Raw genomic sequence first — 19,775 nt, forward strand, 5'->3', positions numbered from 1 at the left:
TGGGTGAGTCAGTTGGGTGTCCAACTCTTGGTTTTGACTCAGGTCATGATCTGAGGGTAGTGGGATCAGCCTGGTCGTCCCTCTCCTCTGCTCCTCCCCTGCTCGCTCTCTCTCTTTCTCTCAAATGAACAAATCTTTAAAAAAAAAATTGAAAGATTTTTAGGAAATCTCTTCAACCAAGGTGGGGCTTGAACTCAACAACCCTAAGATCAAGAGTCACATGCGCCACCTACTGAGCCAGTCAGGTGTCCGAGCAAATGAAAAAAAAAAATTTTTTTTAGGTAAGCTCGATGCCCAGTTTGGGCTCCAGCGTGGGTCTTGAATTCACAACCCTGAGATCAAGGCCTGAGCTGAGATCAAGAGATAGAAGTGACTGAGCCACCCAGCACCCCAGCAAATGAAATTTTCAAATGTATTTCATTCATAGCTTGTTCTGGTAGCTGATTTTCAAGAGAGTCTTTTGAGTTGGTTTAAGGGAAATGGTGTAATAGTAATCTTTCTTGAGCTTCATCTAGTCAATGGTATGGTATGTTAAATGTCTCAATATTTTACTTGAATTTAAGCTGGGATCTTGTCTGTAAGAGAGTAAAAACAATACATTCTCTTAACTAGCATCCTAATTATGCTTCTTCCATCTACTACTATTTGGTTTATGTTTTTAGTTTTACCTAAAAATTTTTAAAAATTTATTTATTTATTTTAGAGCTTGAGAGCAGGGGGACGGGACAGAGGGAAGAAGAATGCTGAAGCAGATTCTCTGCTGTGCTCAGAGCCCCATGCAGGGCTCCATCCTAGGATCCAGAGATCCTGACCTGAGCTGAATTTAAGGAATTACTCATTATTTTCTATTTCATTGCTTATTTTTAATATAAATGAATGTTTCAAAGTTTTCTTATTTTTAAAGATTTTATGTATTTATTTGAGAAACAGTGAGAAAGAGAGAGAGAAGCATGAAGAGGGAGAGAGGCAAGGCAGATAGAGAGGGAGAAGCACATTCCTGCTGAGCAGGGAACCTGATGGGTCTTGATCCCAGGACCCCAGTTCACCACCGGAACAAAGGCAGATGCTCAACCAACTGAGCCACCCAGGCTCCCCACAAAGTTTTCTTTTGATGTCCATTTTCAATCAGCAGGCTCAAATTGTTCTCTGTCTTGGCATACAACTTTAAGTTTCCTTAAAGTGCGGTGTTAAAATAAGTTTTTTCTATGAGTAAAGAAAGATAACATTTCATATGCTGAAACATTTGTCCTGTGTTGGTTGTTGTAGAGGATGGCATTCCCTGTGGATATGCTGGATAATTGCAGTCATGAGGAATTGGAAAATTCTGCTGAAGATTATATGTCAGATCTAAGGTGTGGGGACCCTGAAAACCCTGAATGTTTTTCTCTTCTCAATGTTACGGTAAGGTGTGCAAAAATGGTTTTTGTCAACCTTTTCCATTGAGTTTACACATGAAATCAGTATCTTATTTTTTAATCATTTAAAAATGTTAACTGATCACTTTGGAAATTTGCATCAGAAGACTGTTCAGTAAAATGGTTAAGTACTGATTGGTTAGTACAGCAGCATGATCAAGTCTTAAAAGACACTCTATAGGTTATTGCTTAATATTTATATTTTGCCTTTAAAATTACATATAAGTTTTGCTGACATGCATTACTATATTTGACCTATCTAAATTAAATTTACTTTAGATTTGGAATTTGTGATTTTAGAAATTTTTTTTTACTATTATAAAAGTTTATTTAACAAAAAAAGTTCAATATGAAAATGCACACGGACCTGATTTTTATATTGTAGTAGAACAGGTACTGTGGAGAGGGGACATGTGGAAGCCGTTGATTCTTCTGATGAACACATCTATTGTATATACCCGTTCTAAGGCTTCTAACATGATGATACTATTTCCTCATATTACCACCATTCCGATATTGTTCTGGTGCCCACTGGTTGTCATGTCCACACATTCATCTATCACAAGATTCATAAATGGATCGAACTCCCACAATATTCCTTGGACATGTCTGCCACCATTTAATTTCATTGATAATTTCTTGTCCATAAATTTTTTCAACTCGGGAGAGTGAGCTTTGCTCATGGGGTCTACTTGGGGAGTTCAAAGATGCCTCCAAACAGAATTCGTGGCATCCCTTGGGCTCTCGTGGTGGGCCTGGCCTAGAAATTTTTTAATAAAAAAATAATCAAAACATTGAATAACACATTTTCGTGTCACAAATCTTCCTTTTTCTATCAAACTTCCTAATTAGTAAGCATGATCTATTGTGATAGAAGGATTGTTAACATTCCACTGTGAACCAGATAGTTCTCTAGCCTCTCTAGGCCTCAGAGTTTTCTCCTAGAAAATGCTGTTTATTTTTATTTATTTATTTATTTATAGAAAATGATGTTTATAGGCTTCTTTAAAGTCTGTTCTTCTATAGGCACCATATTTTATAATTACCTGAATTGTAATTTCTGTAAATGGGGAATTATGGTCAGATTAATGAAGGTAGAAAAATCTTAAGTCTTAAAATCTTATGTATCTCAGTGTAAAAACAAAGGTACCTTTCTGATGTCTTTTACTATAAAATGGAATCCCCCCCCCCGCTGAAGTTGTCTGAATAACAGAGGATAAACTATAGTTGTTTTTTAATGAGTTTATGTACCATATCATGCCTTTGTTTTTATTCAAGTGTGTGGCTAGAGCATAGTAGTAATACTTGTTGAAATAAACTTAAATTTTTTTATAATAAAGTTTAAATAAACTTAAACTTAAATTTTTCCCCCAAGATAGTAAAATTCCTGCAAAAAGTAAGTCTGATTTACTTTTTTTTTTGATACTAGAAATATCTTCTATGAAATTAAGTTACATAATTAGCATTAATGTAGAGAAAGTTTAATATTTTGGTAGAAGCATGGTGTTTTGTCCAATATTTTTTTAACAGACTTCACTAATCTCTAATCAATTGTCATTTCAGATTCCTATTAGCCTGTCAAATGTAGGCTTTGTACCTCTTTATGGTGGAGATCAGACTGAGAAAATTCTTGCTCTTTTTGCACCTGAGGACTCACTCACAGGTCTCTTTTCTGCTTAATCTTTATCAATTGAGGAACTTTTCTCCGAACAGTTATTAAAAAGTAGCTGTATGAGGGGCGCCTGGGTGGCTCAGTGGGTTAAAGCCTCTGCCTTCGGCTCAGGTCATGATCCCAGAGTCCTGGGATGGAGCTCCCGCTTTGGGCTCTCTGCTCAGCAGGGGGCCTGCTTCCTCCTCACTCTCTGCCTGCCTCTCTGTCTACTTGTGACCTCTGTCAAATAAATAAATAATATCTTTAAAAAAAAAAAGTAGCTGCATGAAAGAATTTAAAAAACTGTTTCAAACTAAATTTTGGTAAATAAAATTTTCACTTGCTTATAATTAAATGTTTAATGTGTGAAATAAGATAAAGTGGTATAAAATGGGGCCACATTGTATAATAAAGTGTGGGTATATTTAAAGTTACCTGTATAAACTTTTTCAAATAATAATAAATACGGTAAAGCTTAAGTGTTAATAATCATTTATTCTCTTTTAGCTGTGGCACTTTACCTTGCTGATCAGTGGTGGGCTATTGATGATATTGTGAAAACATCAGTCCCTTCTAGAGAGGGGCTTAAGCAGGTAACAAGATCTTATAATTTAAAAGTGTTTTTTCTGAGATCATTTCACAGTATTGTTTCCCATAGACATTGATAGTTGTTGAAATTATTGAGTACTTCTCCATTTTAGTATAACCAGGTTGTATTAAACCATTTGAGTTTCATTGTTGTGATGAAACTAGTAGTCTGATTGGGCTTCCTCAATATTACGTGGTTCTAAAAGTATCAGAGAATTGGGTGATGAAGAGCCAATACCTATGGGTCACTTGAACTGGAGTGACCTGTATTGACATTAGCTTCTGATTTTCTCACAGGGTAGAGAAAAAGTCGTTCTGTCTGTATATTTGCCAAGGTTCTCTGTCTGTAGGAGAGACTGACCAGAAAACTTCCCTGTCAGTAGGGCCATGTCAGGTGGTCTATTCAAGTGTTCTAATCAGTGGACCAGAAGGGAAAACCTTAGTAGCATACTGCCAGACTTTCTCCTTTTTCCTGCCCCAGTCATCATTTTATCGTTTACTTAGAGAAAGACACAGTGGCATGCTGATCATTTCTGCCTGCCACAGTTCTGAATGGGAGAACAATCTGTGAAAGGCAGAATTAAGAAGCAAAGAGCATTATGAGCGAACATGATGAAAAGTAGTACCCAAGTGTTCAAACGATCAACTGCACATGTATACCATGAAAAACAAGCTAAAAGAGCATATAGGAAGATGATTGGGCTTTAGTTAATTAGAAGTAAAACCAAGGTAAGCAAAAAAGCTAATAAAAACACTTAAGCTTTTATAGGCAAAGCCCCCACAGTCTTAGCAACAACTTCACTTCATTGAGTTCTGTAATATCTGCAAGTCCCAGTGGAGAGATTAAGGATGTGGGGCAGGAGAGGACTAGAATGGCCAGAGTGCCCAAAATTGCATTAGATCAGTCTTTTCCTTTAGTTGTTCCTGTGGTATGAAATTTAGGGGAATGCCATGGCTTTCTTCAAATTTTTTTTTAGGCTATGTGGCTCCAGGGTATCAAAGTCTAGTCTTTGGCTGTGGTCATCTCAGGATGAAGAAGAATTTTATACTGGTCAGAGCTGTTCAGGGAAGGAATGGGTTGTCGTGAAAGCTAGTGAACTTTGTCATTTCCTATGTTGTTTGGTATCTGACATCCTGTAGTGTGTAGTATGGTTATGGTGAGAGTGGAGTATGTATAGTTAATGCTTTTTTCCCCCTTTACTCACCTAATTAGAGGGCACTCTTGTGCTTCTTTAAGGAGACTTGGAGAAATAAACTTTATGGATAGAACTCTTGTTTTTAGTGATGAAAGATGTCTATGGGGAAAACTCTATCATTTGATGTCAGAAAGTTGGTGAGGGGGTCCCAGTGACCATGTGGCCTTTCATGTAGGAATTGAGGCTCTGCTTCCATTCTGTGATTGCCCCAAGTTTGTTTTTATCAGATTTGCTTGTGCCACTGTCATCACTCATATGATCTAGCAAGAAGGGTCTGTGGGTTTGTGTGTGGAGTGAACTGGCAGTTCCTTATAGTTACACCACTAGGACATGACTGTTAAATGAAAATTTTACCTGGAAAAGATGAGAAAGGCCTTGCTCACCAAATAAGGTAATTATTCTTAAAGTCTTAGAGGATTACATGAAGCTCCCCCCTCTGCCCCCACTTTTTATTTACTATTGAGGCTAAAGAAGTGAAAAAGTTGAAGCAGTAGAGGTGGTGGGGCAGCAGTTAGCTTGGGGGGAGACCCAAGATCTGGGCAACTGGAAGAAAAAAGAACACACTTGAACACTGAGGAAGAGATACAGGGCATTGGTACATTAGAATCTCATTTTACCTGTTCTAGAATTTTGCTGAGACAGTATTTCACATATGTGTTTGTAGAAATGGATTATTACTCTTATGAATGATGGGTCTCATCTGTGTGATGCAGGGTTTAAGAAATCATTTTGAGTGTATTCAAAGTGCTTTGAATACTAGTCTGAGGTGTGGAAGCAGGGAGCAAGGTAGGTAGCATTCTGAATGGATATATATTGTAACTGTTGTGCCTGGTGTCTGACTCTCTTTCCAGGTGAGAACTCTTGGGGAGAGAGTGGTTCTGTATGTTCTGAATCGAATTATTTATAGAAAACAGGAAATGGAGAGAAATGAGATACCATTCCTGTGTCACAGCAGTACTGATTACGCCAAGATTCTTTGGAAGAAAGGAGAGGCCATTGGGTTTTATTCAGTTAAGCCTACAGGTGAGTCTTTAAAAGTTATTTAAATTATTTATTATGGAAACCTCCTTTTTAGACCCCATACCATATTGGTATCTTTTTGAGTGACTCTTTAGAGTTTAAATTGAGGTGATTTTACTTAATATTTCTTGGGAGTATTTCTACCTTTCTCTGTAAATGAGGGTTGTTAGGAAAGTCTTGAAGAACAAAACAAAAATAAATGTTTGACAGAGGGTAAGATTTCTTCATGTATGTACAAAGAAAGTTGTGCGTTGAGCCTCCTGTTTGACTGTCTTGACACCCTACCACATCCTTCCCTTTATTTAAAGTGGTTGATTCCTGCTGTTGTCACTGTTCTGGGCTGCTTTTAAAATAGTTGTCTACCCTTGGACCAAATGCGTAGCCTTTGTCTCCCTCACATGGCTGATTCAGTCTGGCTTATTAAGGGCAGCTTTGCTGATTACCATGAAACACAAAATAATATATTTAGAGAATTCAAATAGCTTTGAAACTGTTAATCTATAAAGTTTGGATTTTTTTTAATTCTTTTTTTTTTTTTTTGTAATAAACATATAATGTATTTTTATCCCCAGGGGTACAGGTCTGTGAATTGCCAGGTTTACACACTTCACAGCACTCACCATAGCACATACCCTCCCCAATGTCCATAACCCCACCCACCTCTCCTGACCCCCCTCCCCCAGCAACCCTCAGTTTGTTTTGTGAGATTTAAGAGTCACTTGTGGTTTGTCTCCCTCCCGATCCCATCTTGTTTCATTTATTCTTCTCCTACTCCCCCAACCCCCCACGTTGCATCTCCACTTCCTCCTATCAGGGAGATCATATGATAGTTGTCTTTCTCCAATTGACTTATTTCACTAAGCATGATACCCTCTAGTTCCATCCACATCGTTGCAAATGGCAAGATTTCATTCCTTTTGATGGCTGCATAGCATTCCATTTAAAGTTTGGATTTTTGATCCTAAGACCCAACTATACACTATTCCTAAAAGATGGGTGGTTCATTTTGCGTTACCTATTTTCCTGCCATTTCTGCTCCCTAGGGGTACTGGAGCCAGAAAGATTTAACTTGCTTTGATACATGTATACATATACCCTACACCTTATAACCACCACAAAACAAAGTTGGCCTTTTCTGTACCTTGACCAGAAGACCTTTCGTAGAGAACACTCACATTATTTTCAGCCTTTCTCACATTTTACACCTTCCATATTCAGCCCTTTTGGTCAGATCAAGTCTAAAGAGGATACTGAATTCATTGTTGGTATACAGAACAGTTGTGACTGATGCCTTAATCACATAATTAGTACACACTTAAGAATTAGTAAATTAAAAAAAAAAGAATTAGTGCATGCAGTTGGTGAAAAGAAGGTCACTTTTTCTCAAAAATAAAAAACGGAGATCTTTATACTTTAAACTGGTTTGCTGTTTTATCTTTTTCCAAGATTCATTTATTTAGTGTAGAGGGAGAGAGATTGCACACCTGGGGGCAGGGGTTAGAGGGAGAGAGAGAGAGAGTCTCAAGCAGACTCCCTGATGAGTACAGAGCCTGACTTGGGGCTCAATTCATAGCCCTAAGATCATGACCTCAGCGGAAATCAAGAGCTGAAGTTTCAGACAACTGAGCACCCAGTTACTCCAGCTGATTTGCTGTTTTAATAAATACTTTGGTTCTCCTCTCTTTTATTCTTGTATAAATTTGAAGTAGAATCAATAATTTATGTAATTCAGAAAGATCATTATACAGTGGCAGGAAAATAATGTTGGTTAAATAGAAGCATTTCATAAAAGGCATCAGTTTTTTTTAATGTTTTAATTAGTTTGGGGTTGAGATATGTTTTAATTGCATTATGCTTTATGTTATACAAGGTAATTCCTAAGGTAATTGGAAGATTCCCCCTCTCCCCCCCACTTCTCATACTGGCTCCAGGGGAGTTCTTACTGAAACTAGCTCATAAATGTTTGGAGCACGTATTAGTCTGTACTTATTTAGAGCTTAAAGTTACACAGTTAAAGGGCATAGCATTCATCTTCAGTATTTCTGATCAGTACTTGATCCAAGAGTGTGCTTCTCTTTCTGTCATGTGCTTTTTAGGACTCCTTCTTTCCTCTATGACCTGTCCTCTATTTTTGCTTGTTGTGGTAGTTAACTAAATTTTATATCCTTGAGTTTCCAAGTGCTACTTGTCTACCACTTTTAGCCCCTTCCATACTTCTCTACCAATTGCATTACCTTCTTACTGCTTATTTTAGTTCTTTCCCACTTTAAGCTCTGGCTGTCATCTATCAGATAACAGTGGAATTAGGTGTCTTTATACTAGCCTTTGAATTAATAACCATTTAATTCAGTCTAGAAGCATTTTTTAAAAGGAAACCCAGATGTACAATATTTTGAAAAAATTGTCCAAAACAAATACTAAAACATTTTGTGGTAGAAGTATTCCTAATATATGTTTCAGGGGAAAAAAACTGTACCAGTAACAAAAAGATTAAATCTTTATTAAACAGATTTGGCATTGAATGAGAGCCTTATGGTGTAACTTACTATTTATGATTTTTAAATCAAATACCAAATCATTATGTTGGGATCATCTTTGGGATGTAAAAAAGAGTTTTGATGTATAAAAGGAGACTGTTGGTGTCAAATCCCATTACAGTACAGTTAAATTTAAGAAACTACATAAGTTCTTTTTAGCCTGAATTAAAGAGATCACTGTGGGGGACATAGAGATGTTTGTATGTTTTTGGGTTAGGTAGATGTCAAATTATTAAAAATAGTTCTTTACAGTAGATTGTTGTATGAAATCTGGTACCTGACTCTGAGGGAGCTCACAGAATTGATTAATGTCATCATAACTAAAGGTTTTCTGGTCTCTTCTATGGTTGTTAAGCACTTTGATCTATAAAAAAATGGAATAGGATTAATGCTAAACCTTGTCTCCTTCTGGTATTAAGTAATTTTCACTCATGGAATCATAAACCAAAAAAAAGTGAGTTCCATTTGTTTCATAGGAGATGTCTGTTTATATTTTTATACAGGTATGCTTTTGCAGTGAAGAACGGTTGGATAATAAATGTGTAATTCAGGTATAAAAATATATTACATCAGGATAACATTCTGTAGAATAAGTACAATAGAAATAGAAGTTCAAGGGCGCCTGGGTGGCTCAGTGGGTTAAGCCACTGCCTTCAGCTCGGGTCATGATCTCAGGATCCTGGGATCGAGTCCCGCATCGGGTGCTCTGCTCAGCAGGGAGCCTGCTTCCTCCTCTCTCTCTGCCCGCCTCTCCACCTGCTTGTGATCTCTGTCTGTCAAATAAATAAATAAAATCTAAAAAAAAAAAAAAGAAAAAAAAAATAGAAGTTCAAGAAAAAGGAACATAAATTTTTTTTTTCAAGATTTTATTTACTTGACAGAGAGTCAGATAACAAGTAGGCAGAGAGGCAGGCAGAGATAGAGGGGAGAAGCAGGCTCCCTGCTGAGCAGAAAGCCCGATGCAGGGCTTGATCCCAGGACCCTGAGATCATGACCTGAGCGAATGGCAGAGGCTTAACCCACTGAGCCACCCAGGCGCCCCGGAACATTACAAAATTCTTGAGTGTTAAGGAGGTTAGTTCAATAGTAAAGGAATAGTTTGTTCAGTGGATGATGAGGGTCATCAAAGTAATAGTTTTTAGGGTCCATTTGATACATTTAGAAGAGTGATAATATAAATTTTATCTTTAATATTGTTTGTTAATTGAAAAGAGAAAAATAGGGACGCCTGGGTGGCTCAGTTGGTTAAGCAGCTGCCTTCGGCTCAGGTCATGATCCCAGGGTCCTGGGATCGAGTCCCACATCGGGCTCCTTGCTCGGCAGGGAGCCTGCTTCTCCCTCTGCGTCTGCCTGCCTCTTTGTCTGCCTGTGCTCGCTCGCTCTCTCTCTCTCTGTCTCTGACAAATAAATAAATTAAATCTTTAAAAAAAAAAGAAAGAGGGGCGCCTGGGTGGCTCAGTGGGTTAAGCCGCTGCCTTCGGCTCAGGTCATGATCTCAGGGTCCTGGGATCGAGTCCCGCATCAGGCTCTCTGCTCAGCAGGGAGCCTGCTTCCTCCTTTCTCTCTCTCTGCCTGCCTCTCTGCCTACTTGTGATCTCTCTCTGTCAAATAAATAAATAAAATCTTAAAAAAAAAAATAAATAAATAAAATAAAATAAAATAAAAAGAAAGAAAAAAAAAGAGAAAAATAGTGTATTTACATAGAGCATCATGACAGACACCGTGTTTACTAGATCACAGTTAATACCGCCAGATCAGTATCATGGACTCCTGATCTCTAATGTACTGAGAGGGGCATAACATCTTTATTTTTTTTTTAATTTCTTTTCAGCGTAAGAGTATTCATTGTTTTTGTACCACACGCAATGCTCCATGCAATACGTGCCCTCACCACCTTGTTCCCCCAACCTACCCCCCCGCCCCTTCAAAACCCTCAGGTTGTTTTTCAGTGTCCATAGTCTGTCATGGTTCACCTCATAACATCATTTTTGGTATTTTTGTCCAAAACCCATAACCTTAATTTTGTAATGAGAGGACATTAGACAAAGCCAAACTGAAGGTTATCTACAAAATAACTGATAGTAATCTCTAAAAGTGTCAAAATCATGAAAGACGAAGGTGGAGTAATTATCAAAGACCAGAACTAAAAAGATACTAAACTAAATCAAGTGTGAAATCCTGATTGGATTCTGAAACAGAAAAAAAGCGTTAGTGGCAAAATTGGTGAATTTTGAATAAGGTCTGTAGTCAGTAGTACTTTGTCAATATTCATTTTCCTGTTTTGATAATAGTACTTTGGTTGTTTAAGATGTTAACATTAGGGAAGCTGGATGAAGGGTATATGGGCCTCTGTGTATATTTGTGACTGTTTTATGAGTCTAAAATTTTAAGATAGTTTCTTAAAAGTTAAAAGTGGATCGTGGAGGCAAGTCACAGGGCTGCTTTTTTTCTTTGCAGTCTAATAGGGCTATTGTGCTCTAAACAATGTACACATTAAACTTTGATTAAAAACTAAAAGTGGGGGCGCCTGGGTGGCTTAGTGCGTTAAAGCCTCTGCCTTCGGCTCAGGTCATGATCTCAGGGTCCTGGGATCAAGCCCCACATCAGGCTCTCTGCTCAGCGGGGAGCCTGCTTCCCCCTCTTTCTGCCTGCCTCTCTTCCTACTTGTGATTTCTGTTTGTCAAATAAATGGGTAAAATCTTAAAACAACAACAACAACAAAAAAAAAACACCTAAAAATGAACATTTAGAAAAGTGGAACTATATCCAGAATCTTATCAGTGTCTACTGCAAAACTGGCTGAACTTTTTAAGTCCTCACAGGATCTGTAATGATAAAAGGGCTGTGCTAACTATGGAATTGCTAATGAGAAATATCACATGCAGCTGAAAAGCGGGAAGCCCCTTTGTTAATTCAATTTGTATTATAAAATTTGGAAATTTTATTTTATTTTATTTTGATTTTATTTATTTATTTGACAGAGAGAGAGCACAAGTAGGCAGAGAGGCAGACAGAGAGAGAGAGGAAGAAGCAGGCTTCCCGCTGAGCAGAGAGCCCGATGCGGGACTCGATCCCAGGACCCTGAGATCATGACCTGAGCCGAAGGCAGTGGCTTAACCCACTGAGCCACCCAGGCGCCCCTAAAATTTGGAAATTTTATAACTCTTTGCCCTATGTCAAGAAATAGAGAAGGTGAAAATTTGTGTAGATCAGATACCAACCACATTTAATATAGATGAGCTGGAGGGAACAAAATTGAGGACATACATTAGCTGTTGTTTTAGAATTGTCCATTATTTACTTTTTTTATTTTTTAAAGATTTTTATTTATTTATTTGATAGACAGAGAGAGATCACAAGTAGGCAGAGAGAGGGGGGGAAGCAGGCTCCCTGCTGAGCAGAGAGCCCGATGTGGGGCTCGATCCCAGGACCCTGAGATCATGACCTGAGCTGAAGGCAGAGGCTTAAACCACTGAGCCACCCAGGCGCCCCTAGAATTGTCCATTATTATCTGGCTTCAAGTATGAACCATCTTGATCTATTCGAAAACCTGTATTTTGTGAAAGCCCAACCAAAGAACTGTACGAAGGAAGCACAGTCTAATAAACAGGTACTGTAAATCATATTGTTGAGTCACAAGGGATTTACAGTCACTGCTAAGAGAAACGTTTTTGGTTTTTGTAATCCTCATTTGAAGTAATTCATAATGAAAGTGTTTTTCCCTCTCATCATTTGCTAGTCAGCTTTTCTTGTGATTTTTAGACTTTTTAACAGAACTATGTCTGTGATCTTTCCTCCTTTTGGACAAATCGCTCATGTCCTATTCACTGAAATTCAGCTCTCTAGCCCTTCTGTTTAAAGATTTTTTTAAAAAGTATATCAAAACTGATATAAAATGATAAAGACTAGTAGTACAGCTAAAGGCAAAACAGTAGAAGTTTGTGTTGAAGAATGAGGTTATATTGTAGGGTCTTGAGTCTGTCTAGGTGTAATCCTTTTTTTTTGAAGGAAATGAGCAAGGAAAGTCCCAGCAACTCTTTGGCTACCTGAAATGTGTCATTTGGAAATGGTTACTTTGTTTGCATGTGAATTTCTAGCCACCTGAAGGGCCACTTGCTTTCCGATAAGCATCTCTTAGGGCTGATGCATTGTCAGTGTAGACACAAAGATAGCTGGTTTTGCATTCCTGTGCCTTCAAAGCACCAAAAATTTTGTGGATGAAACAGGAAATTACAGTCATTAAATAACTACTTATAGTTCAGTTTGATAAATGCTGTATTTGAGGTATCAATAACAGTAGTCATTGAAAAATGGAACAGCAAGTTTTGCCTAGAGGAAGGTGTCATTGAGAAAGTGCTATTTAAAAGTGGCTTTGCTAAATAAATCTTTTTTTTTCTTTTTTAAGATTTTATTTATTTATTTGACAGAGAGAGATCACAAGTAGATGGAGAGGCAGGCAGAGAGAGAGAGAGAGAGGGAAGCAGGCCCCCGCTGAGCAGAGAGCCCGATGCGGGACTCGATCCCAGGACCCCGAGACCATGACCTGAGCCGAAGGCAGCGGCTCAACCCACTGAGCCACCCAGGCGCCCCACTAAATAAATCTTTAAAAAAAATAAATAAATAAAAGTGGCTTTGCCTCCTCTCTCTCTCTGCCTGCCTCTCTGCCTACTGTGATCTCTCTCTGTCTGTCAAATAAATAAATAAAATCTTTTAAAAAAGGGGGGGGGGCCTGGGTGGCTCAGTGGGTTAAGCCTCTGCCTTTGGCTCAGGTCATGATCCCAGGGTCCTGGGATCGAGCCCCACGTTGGGCTCTCTGCTCAGTGAGGAGCCTGCTTCTTCCTCTCTCTCTCTGCCTACCTCTCTGCCTATTGTGATCTCTCTCTCTGTCTTTCAAATAAATAAATAAAATCTTAAAATAAATAAATAAATAAATAAATAATTTTATTTTTTTAAAAGATTTTATTTATTTATTTGACAGAGACAGTGAGAGAGGGAACACAAGTGGGGGTGGGAGAGGGAGAAGCAGGCTTCCTGTGGAGCACGGATCCGGATGTGGGGCTTGATCCTGGAACACTGGGATCATGACCTGAGCTGAAGGAAGACACTTAATGACTGAGCCAACCAGGCGTCCTGGAGGGTCCTCTTATGAAGGGTCTTAAATGCCATAAAGAAGTAAGTTTGGAATTTCACTGGCAAAGGAGCTATCAGTGAATTTTATGTAGGGATAACAAATATTTTAGTGAAGTAATTTTTTTTAAACATTTACTTATTTGAGAGAGAGAGAGTGCACAAGCACGTGGAGTGGCAGAGGGAAAGGGAGAAGCAGGCTCCCCACTGAGCAGGGAGCCCACCGCAGAGCTCAGTCCCCAGACCCTGAGATCATAACTTGAGCCAAAGGCAGATGCTTAACCTACTGAGCCACCCAGGCTCCCCAGTGAGATAATTTTTTGTAGGGCTTTGTGATTGGGTAGGGAAACTGTGTTCTGAAATCAGGGAAGTCTGTTATTTGGGAGCTATTTTAGTAGTCCAGGTGAAAGAAGGACCTACACTAGGAATGTAGCAATAGGGACAGAGACGGAAACAGATTTGAGGGAGATTTTTGGGTGGACAGAGTGCCCTGACTCTAATGTCTGTATGTCCAAAGGGAGGGAGGGTAACCAGTGGTGACTCCTGGGGATTTTGGCTTGGGTGCATAAGTGGGAGGGTGTTAAGATTGGGAATATAGGAGGGGGAGTGGATTTGGTAATACTGGAGTTCAGTTTTGACATGCAAAGTTCTATGACCCTAAGGGACAGTAAGTAGAGATACAATGTTAAGAAGTGTAACTTTGGTCACATGGAGGAGGTTTGGATTTTGACAAAAGTTACTGTAATTAAAAAAAGTTACTGTAATTATATATATATTTATTTATGATTTTATGATTTTATTTTTAACTAATCTCTACACCCAACATGGGGCTTGAACTCACAACTCCTAAGATCAAGAGTTGCAGGCTTCACCAACTGAACCAGCCAGGTGCCTCAGAAGTCAGTGTAACTTTGAAATGTAGATGAGATCAGTCAAAACTCTCTTAAATAAAGTGAGTGTTCATGAATATTGGTGTAAGGATATAAGTTACTGGAAACAGCCTGAGATAACCAAATGTAACTGGAGGGAGTCTGCCAGCAAAAGGTACTATCTGCTGAGATGTGCTCATTGATTTCCTGACAGTTAAAAAGGAAGTGTTAATCTACCAGAAGATAAGAGAAAGGGGAAAGTTAGCTGAGGCTGCCGACTATTGATCAGAGATTTGTGCTTTCTCTTCTGTATTCTAGTCGTTGGTCAGTAACTGTCCAGTCAGGGATTATGTTTTCCTCTCACTTTCACAGCGTAGTGGGGCTGCGTGACTAGTTCTTCCTAAGGTAATGAGAAATGATACGTATGGTGTTGGGTCAAAGTGGTTAAGATTCTTTTCCTCCCATCTGCTGAATGCAGTGGATTGCAAACACCTGGTCTGTGGAGAAGCCATGAGACAGAAGGAACTGAGTTCTGTCAGTTTGGTGGGCCCCAGTGAACCATGTTTCCATTATGTAGATGCTTGTGCCCTCTGCTCGAATCTGGGCTGTCCCTGTGACATGGTTTACCAGTAGAAGGCAGCACAAGTGACACTGTGCTAAACTTTAAGAAGGCCTGAGTGTTTGCATTTTGGTACTGTTAGAAGCTAAATCACTGTGTAAGAAGTGTGACTACTTCAAGACTGCCATGTGGTGAGGAAGCCCAAACAGCTGCATTAAAGAGAATGAAGCTGTGCTTCCTTCCAGCCAGCAGCTGATACAATCTGTATCTCGTGGCAGTGAAGCCGTTTGGACTTTTAGCTGTTTCAGTTTCCCATATATATATATGAAAGTTGTGATAAATAATGAAAATTTTTGTTTTCAGCCGGTACATCTGGGATGATTTGTTGGGCCACAATAGGTAACAAACTGTTCTTGGATGATGGTGCCTCAGAAAGACATCCATTCTGCAGTAGCATCTGTGTGGGACTGTTACCTAAGTAAAACTGAGTCTTATATTAAGCTTTCCATATTGGTTTGTTACAACAGTTGATGTTGATAACTAATTTATAAAGCATCAAGACTGTGATGAGAATACTTGTCTAGTGGTAAATGACAAAGTCTCTCATGTAGGTATAATCACATTATTTGTTTAGAATTCACATTATGCATGTGCTCTGTGGAGATAGTCACCTACCGATGACTTTGTGAGGCATTAAACCGTATTTATGAAGGTGAGGGAAGACATACTCCCCGTGGACAAAGAGGAAATAGTGATTCCATGAAGAGAAAAAGTCACTCAAGTGTGGTAGAATATCTGTGCTTGAATTTGAATAGATCCTGAATAGTTTTGTGAAATTTATACATCTTTCAGAAGCTGTTTTGGAAGATGCTATATAGATAGGGAAGGAAAGAAAAGGGGAAGAAGGTGAGTAGGAGAAAGAGCAAGAGGGAGAAATTGAGAGAGTAATAAAAATTGTGTAGACTCCCTTCATAGAACTTAGATTCTAGAGGAGGAGTTGGTGGTGAATAGGCAAGTAGACAATGCTGTGAAGAAAACTGAAGTAGATAAGGGAGAGTGTGTGTGTGTGTGTGAGTACTGTTTTAAATAGAAAGGTCAGGGTAGCCACCTCTGAAGGAAGTAAGGGGATGATGAGATAAATGAAGTTTCAGGAGAAGAGATTTTGAGGCAAAGAACTGAAATGGAGAAGCCCTGAGGCAGAATTGAGTTCAGGGTGTTTGAGAAATAGCAAGAGGGCCAGGGGCTAAAGTAGAGGGAGTGTGTGATACAGGGATGGAGAAAGGCAGGGCTATATCCTGAATAGTCTTATAGGCCAAGGAAAGGGTTTGAATTTATTCTGTGGGTAATGAGAATTCATTGGGTTTTGAACATGGGCATAACACAATCTGATTTGCCTTCAGAACAGGTAACTAACACTGTTGTGTGAACAACCAGGAGAGGGGATACTGGAATTGAGTTCAATTATTAGTTAAGAGGCTGTTGCCTTGGGAAGAGGTGATGGTGGCTTGGACAAGGGAGATAAGGTAAAAGTCATCATATTTGAGATAGATTATGAATCTAATGATGCAGGATTTCTGATGGATTGTACATGGGATATGAACGAAATGAGTTAAGGATGAATTCTTGACTTTTTGCTGTAAGCAGCTGGGAGGGGGGTGATGAGATTTCCAGAAAAATTCGTCAACTAAGGGAAGATCAGATTTGGGGAGTATCTGTGAAAAATCTGATTATAAATGGCTTATTGGAATGACACATAAATTACTTTTTTGTTTTTTTTTAATTTTAAAAAATATTTTGAATATTTAGAACGTTTTTGAGAGAGAGAGCATGTGTGTGGGGAAAGGCAAAGAGAGGGAGAGAGAGAATCTCAAGCAGACTCCCTATTTAGCACGGAGCCCCATGCAGGGTAATCTCACTACTCGGAGATCATGACCTGAGCTGAAGGCAAGAGCTGGCTACTTAACCGACTGAGCCACCCAGATGCCTCTGTTCTTTTTAAATTTTTAAAAGTTTTATTGAGGTAGTACTCACATTCCATACAATTCATCCATGTAAATTATACAATTCCATTTTTTTTTTTTTAGTAGATTCACCAAATTGTTTAACTGTCATCATTATCAATTTTAGATAACTTTCATCAACCCCAAAAGGAAATCCTGTACTCACTGGCAGTCTCTTTCAGGCTCCCTCGGCACTGGCCTTGGGCGACCAGTAGCTTGTCTCTCTAGATTTCTGTCTCTATAGATTTGTCTGTTCTGGGCATATAAAGGGGATTATACGGTAATTCAATCAGACACAGTAGTTTTTTGTGTCAGGCTTCTTTGACTTAGAATACTCTTTCCAAATGTCATCCCTGTTAGAGCATGTTATCACCACTTCATTCCTTTTTAATGGCCAAATAATATGCCCTGTTGTATGGATGTACCAATATTGTCTTTCATCATTTTTGGGGCTTTTGAATTGTTTCTGCTTTCTGGCTGTTTTAAATAATATTTCTATGAATATTTGCGTACAGGTTTTTGTGTGGATGTCTTTTTATTTCTCTTGGGTATATACCAAAGAATGGAATTGCAGGGTCATATGGTAACTCTTAAGTTCAGTCTTTTGAAGAGTTGCCAAATGGTTTTCCAAAGTGACCGCACCATTTTGCATTCCTTTCAGCAATGTACCAGGATTGCATTTTCTCCACATCCTCACCAACACTTGTTTGGACTTACCTTTTTTTTTTTTTTTTTTGAAGATTTTATTTATTTATCAGAGAGAGAGAGGGAGAGTGAGCGAGCACAGGCAGACAGAATGGCAGGCAGAGGCAGAGGGAGAAGCAGGCTCCCCGCCGAGCAAGGAGCCCGATGTGGGACTCGATCCTAGGACGCTGGGATCATGACCTGAGCCGAAGGCAGCTGCTTAACCAACTGAGCAGTCCAGGCGTCCCTGGACTTTTCTTTTTGATTTTAGGCTGTGTGTATGAAGTGTCATGGCATTGACATTTTCAGTTGTATTTCCTTAATGGCTAAGGATGTCCAGCATCTTTTCATGTGTGTATTGGCCACTCGTATGTCTTCTTTGGGAAAATGTCTGTTTGATCCTTTGCCCATTTTTAATTTGGACTTTTTTTTTTCCCTCCACTTTTCTCCCCCTACCTTTATTGTGGTATAACTGACATTAAAAAGAAAAATTGCCCATATTTAAAATTTAGTTTGTTGTGTTTTGGCATATGTTTACAGCTGTGAAACTATTACCACAATCAAGATAATAAAATAACCATTATCCCTGAAAGTTTCTCTTGCTTCCTGTAACCATTCCTCCTCCCATTATGAATCTCCAAGCAAACACTTTTTTGCTGTTACTATAGAATAGCTTGTTTTTCTGGAATTTTATAAGATGTGATCATTACAGTATATACATTTTTGTTTGTTTTAGCCTGGGTTCTCACTCACCTCAATTATTTCAAAAGTCACATATCATAAAATAAAATTCACTGTTACAGATTAATATTTACTTTATTGGTTTAAGAACACTTAACATTGGGCCACCTGGGTGGCTCAGTAGGTTAAAACCTTTGAGGTCATGATCCCAGGGTCCTGGGATCGAGTCCTGCATGGGACTCTCTGCTCAGCAGGGAGCCTGCTTCCTCCTCTCTCCCTGCCTGCCTCTCTGCCTACTTGTGATCTCTCTGTCAAATAAATAAATAAAATCTTCAAAAAAACCAAAAACACACCAAAGATCTACTCTTAACAGATTTTTTTTAATTTTTTTTTTTTATTTTTAAAGATTTTATTTATTTATTTGACAGAGAGAGATCACAAGTAGATGGAGAGGCAGGTAGAGAGAGAAGGAGGAGGAAGCAGGCTCCCTGCTGAGCAGAGAGCCCGATGCGGGACTCGATCCCAGGACCCTGAGATCATGACCTGAGCCGAAGGCAGCGGCTTAACCCACTGAGCCACCCAGGCGCCCTCTTAACAGATTTTTAAGTGTAGAATATAATATAGAATAACAGTTGACAAACTGTGGAAATAATATTATACAGCAGATAACATAGAATTTACTAATCTTGCATTAATGAAGCTTTAAACCCATTGATTGGCAACTTCCGATTTCTATCTCCCTTGCCCTTGGTGAACACAGTTCTATTTTCTGCTTCTTTGAGTTTGACTAATTTAGATACCTTACATGGTTGGAGTCGTACAGTATTTGTACTTCTGTGGCTGGCTTATTTAACTTAGCATAATGTCCTCAGGGTTCATCCATTTTGTCACGTATTGCAAGATTTATTTTTTAAATGACTGAATATTATTCCATTGTATGTGTATACCACATTGTCTTCATTCACTTATCCATCAGTGGGATATTTAGGTTGTCATAACATCTTGGCTATTGTGAATAATGCTGCAGTGAACATGGGATTGCTGATATCTGAGACCTGATTTCAGTTCTTGGATAATACCCAAAAGTGGGATTGCTATATGATATGGTAGTTCTGTTTTTTATTTTTTTTTAAAAGATTTTATTTATTTATTTGACAGGCAGAGATCACAAGTAGGTGGAGAGGCAGGCAGAGAGAGAGGAGGAAGCAGGCTCCTAGCTGAGCAGAGAGCCCGATGTGGGGCTCGATCCCACATGATCCCGGGGATCATGACCTGAGCCGAAGGGCGAGGCTTTAACCCACTGAGCCATCCAGGCGCCCCTGTTTTTGATTTTTTGAGGAGCTTCCATACTGTTTTCCATAGTGGCTCTACCATTTTGTATTCCCATCAACAGTGTACAAGGGCTCCAGTTTTCCATATCCTCATGAACACTTGTTATCTTTGTTTTT

General features: G+C 38.9%; 2 protein-coding genes across 4 annotated transcripts in view; one reads left to right on the forward strand and one right to left on the reverse strand.

Moving 5' to 3' along the window:
- FAM169A (family with sequence similarity 169 member A) overlaps positions 1–19,775 on the forward strand; it is a 68,766-nt gene that overhangs the window by 15,061 nt on the left and 33,930 nt on the right. For all 3 annotated transcript variants that reach the window (XM_044267049.1, XM_044267028.1, XM_044267038.1), the window contains exons 2-5: positions 1,267–1,401; positions 2,979–3,078; positions 3,574–3,659; positions 5,702–5,873. In XM_044267049.1, the coding sequence (XP_044122984.1) occupies positions 1,270–1,401; positions 2,979–3,078; positions 3,574–3,659; positions 5,702–5,873 (490 nt within the window). In that variant the 5' untranslated portion in view covers positions 1,267–1,269. The remainder of the gene's footprint in view (positions 1–1,266; positions 1,402–2,978; positions 3,079–3,573; positions 3,660–5,701; positions 5,874–19,775) is intronic.
- Positions 1,878–2,098, reverse strand: LOC122918527 (small nuclear ribonucleoprotein G-like). Its single transcript, XM_044267061.1, has one exon. It carries the CDS (start codon positions 2,096–2,098, stop codon positions 1,910–1,912), a length of 189 nt encoding a protein of 62 aa, XP_044122996.1. The 3' UTR covers positions 1,878–1,909.

The sequence above is a fragment of the Neovison vison genome, chromosome 1 (genome assembly GCF_020171115.1).
Source record: "Neovison vison isolate M4711 chromosome 1, ASM_NN_V1, whole genome shotgun sequence".
In the NCBI taxonomy this organism is placed as follows: domain Eukaryota; kingdom Metazoa; phylum Chordata; class Mammalia; order Carnivora; family Mustelidae; genus Neogale; species Neogale vison.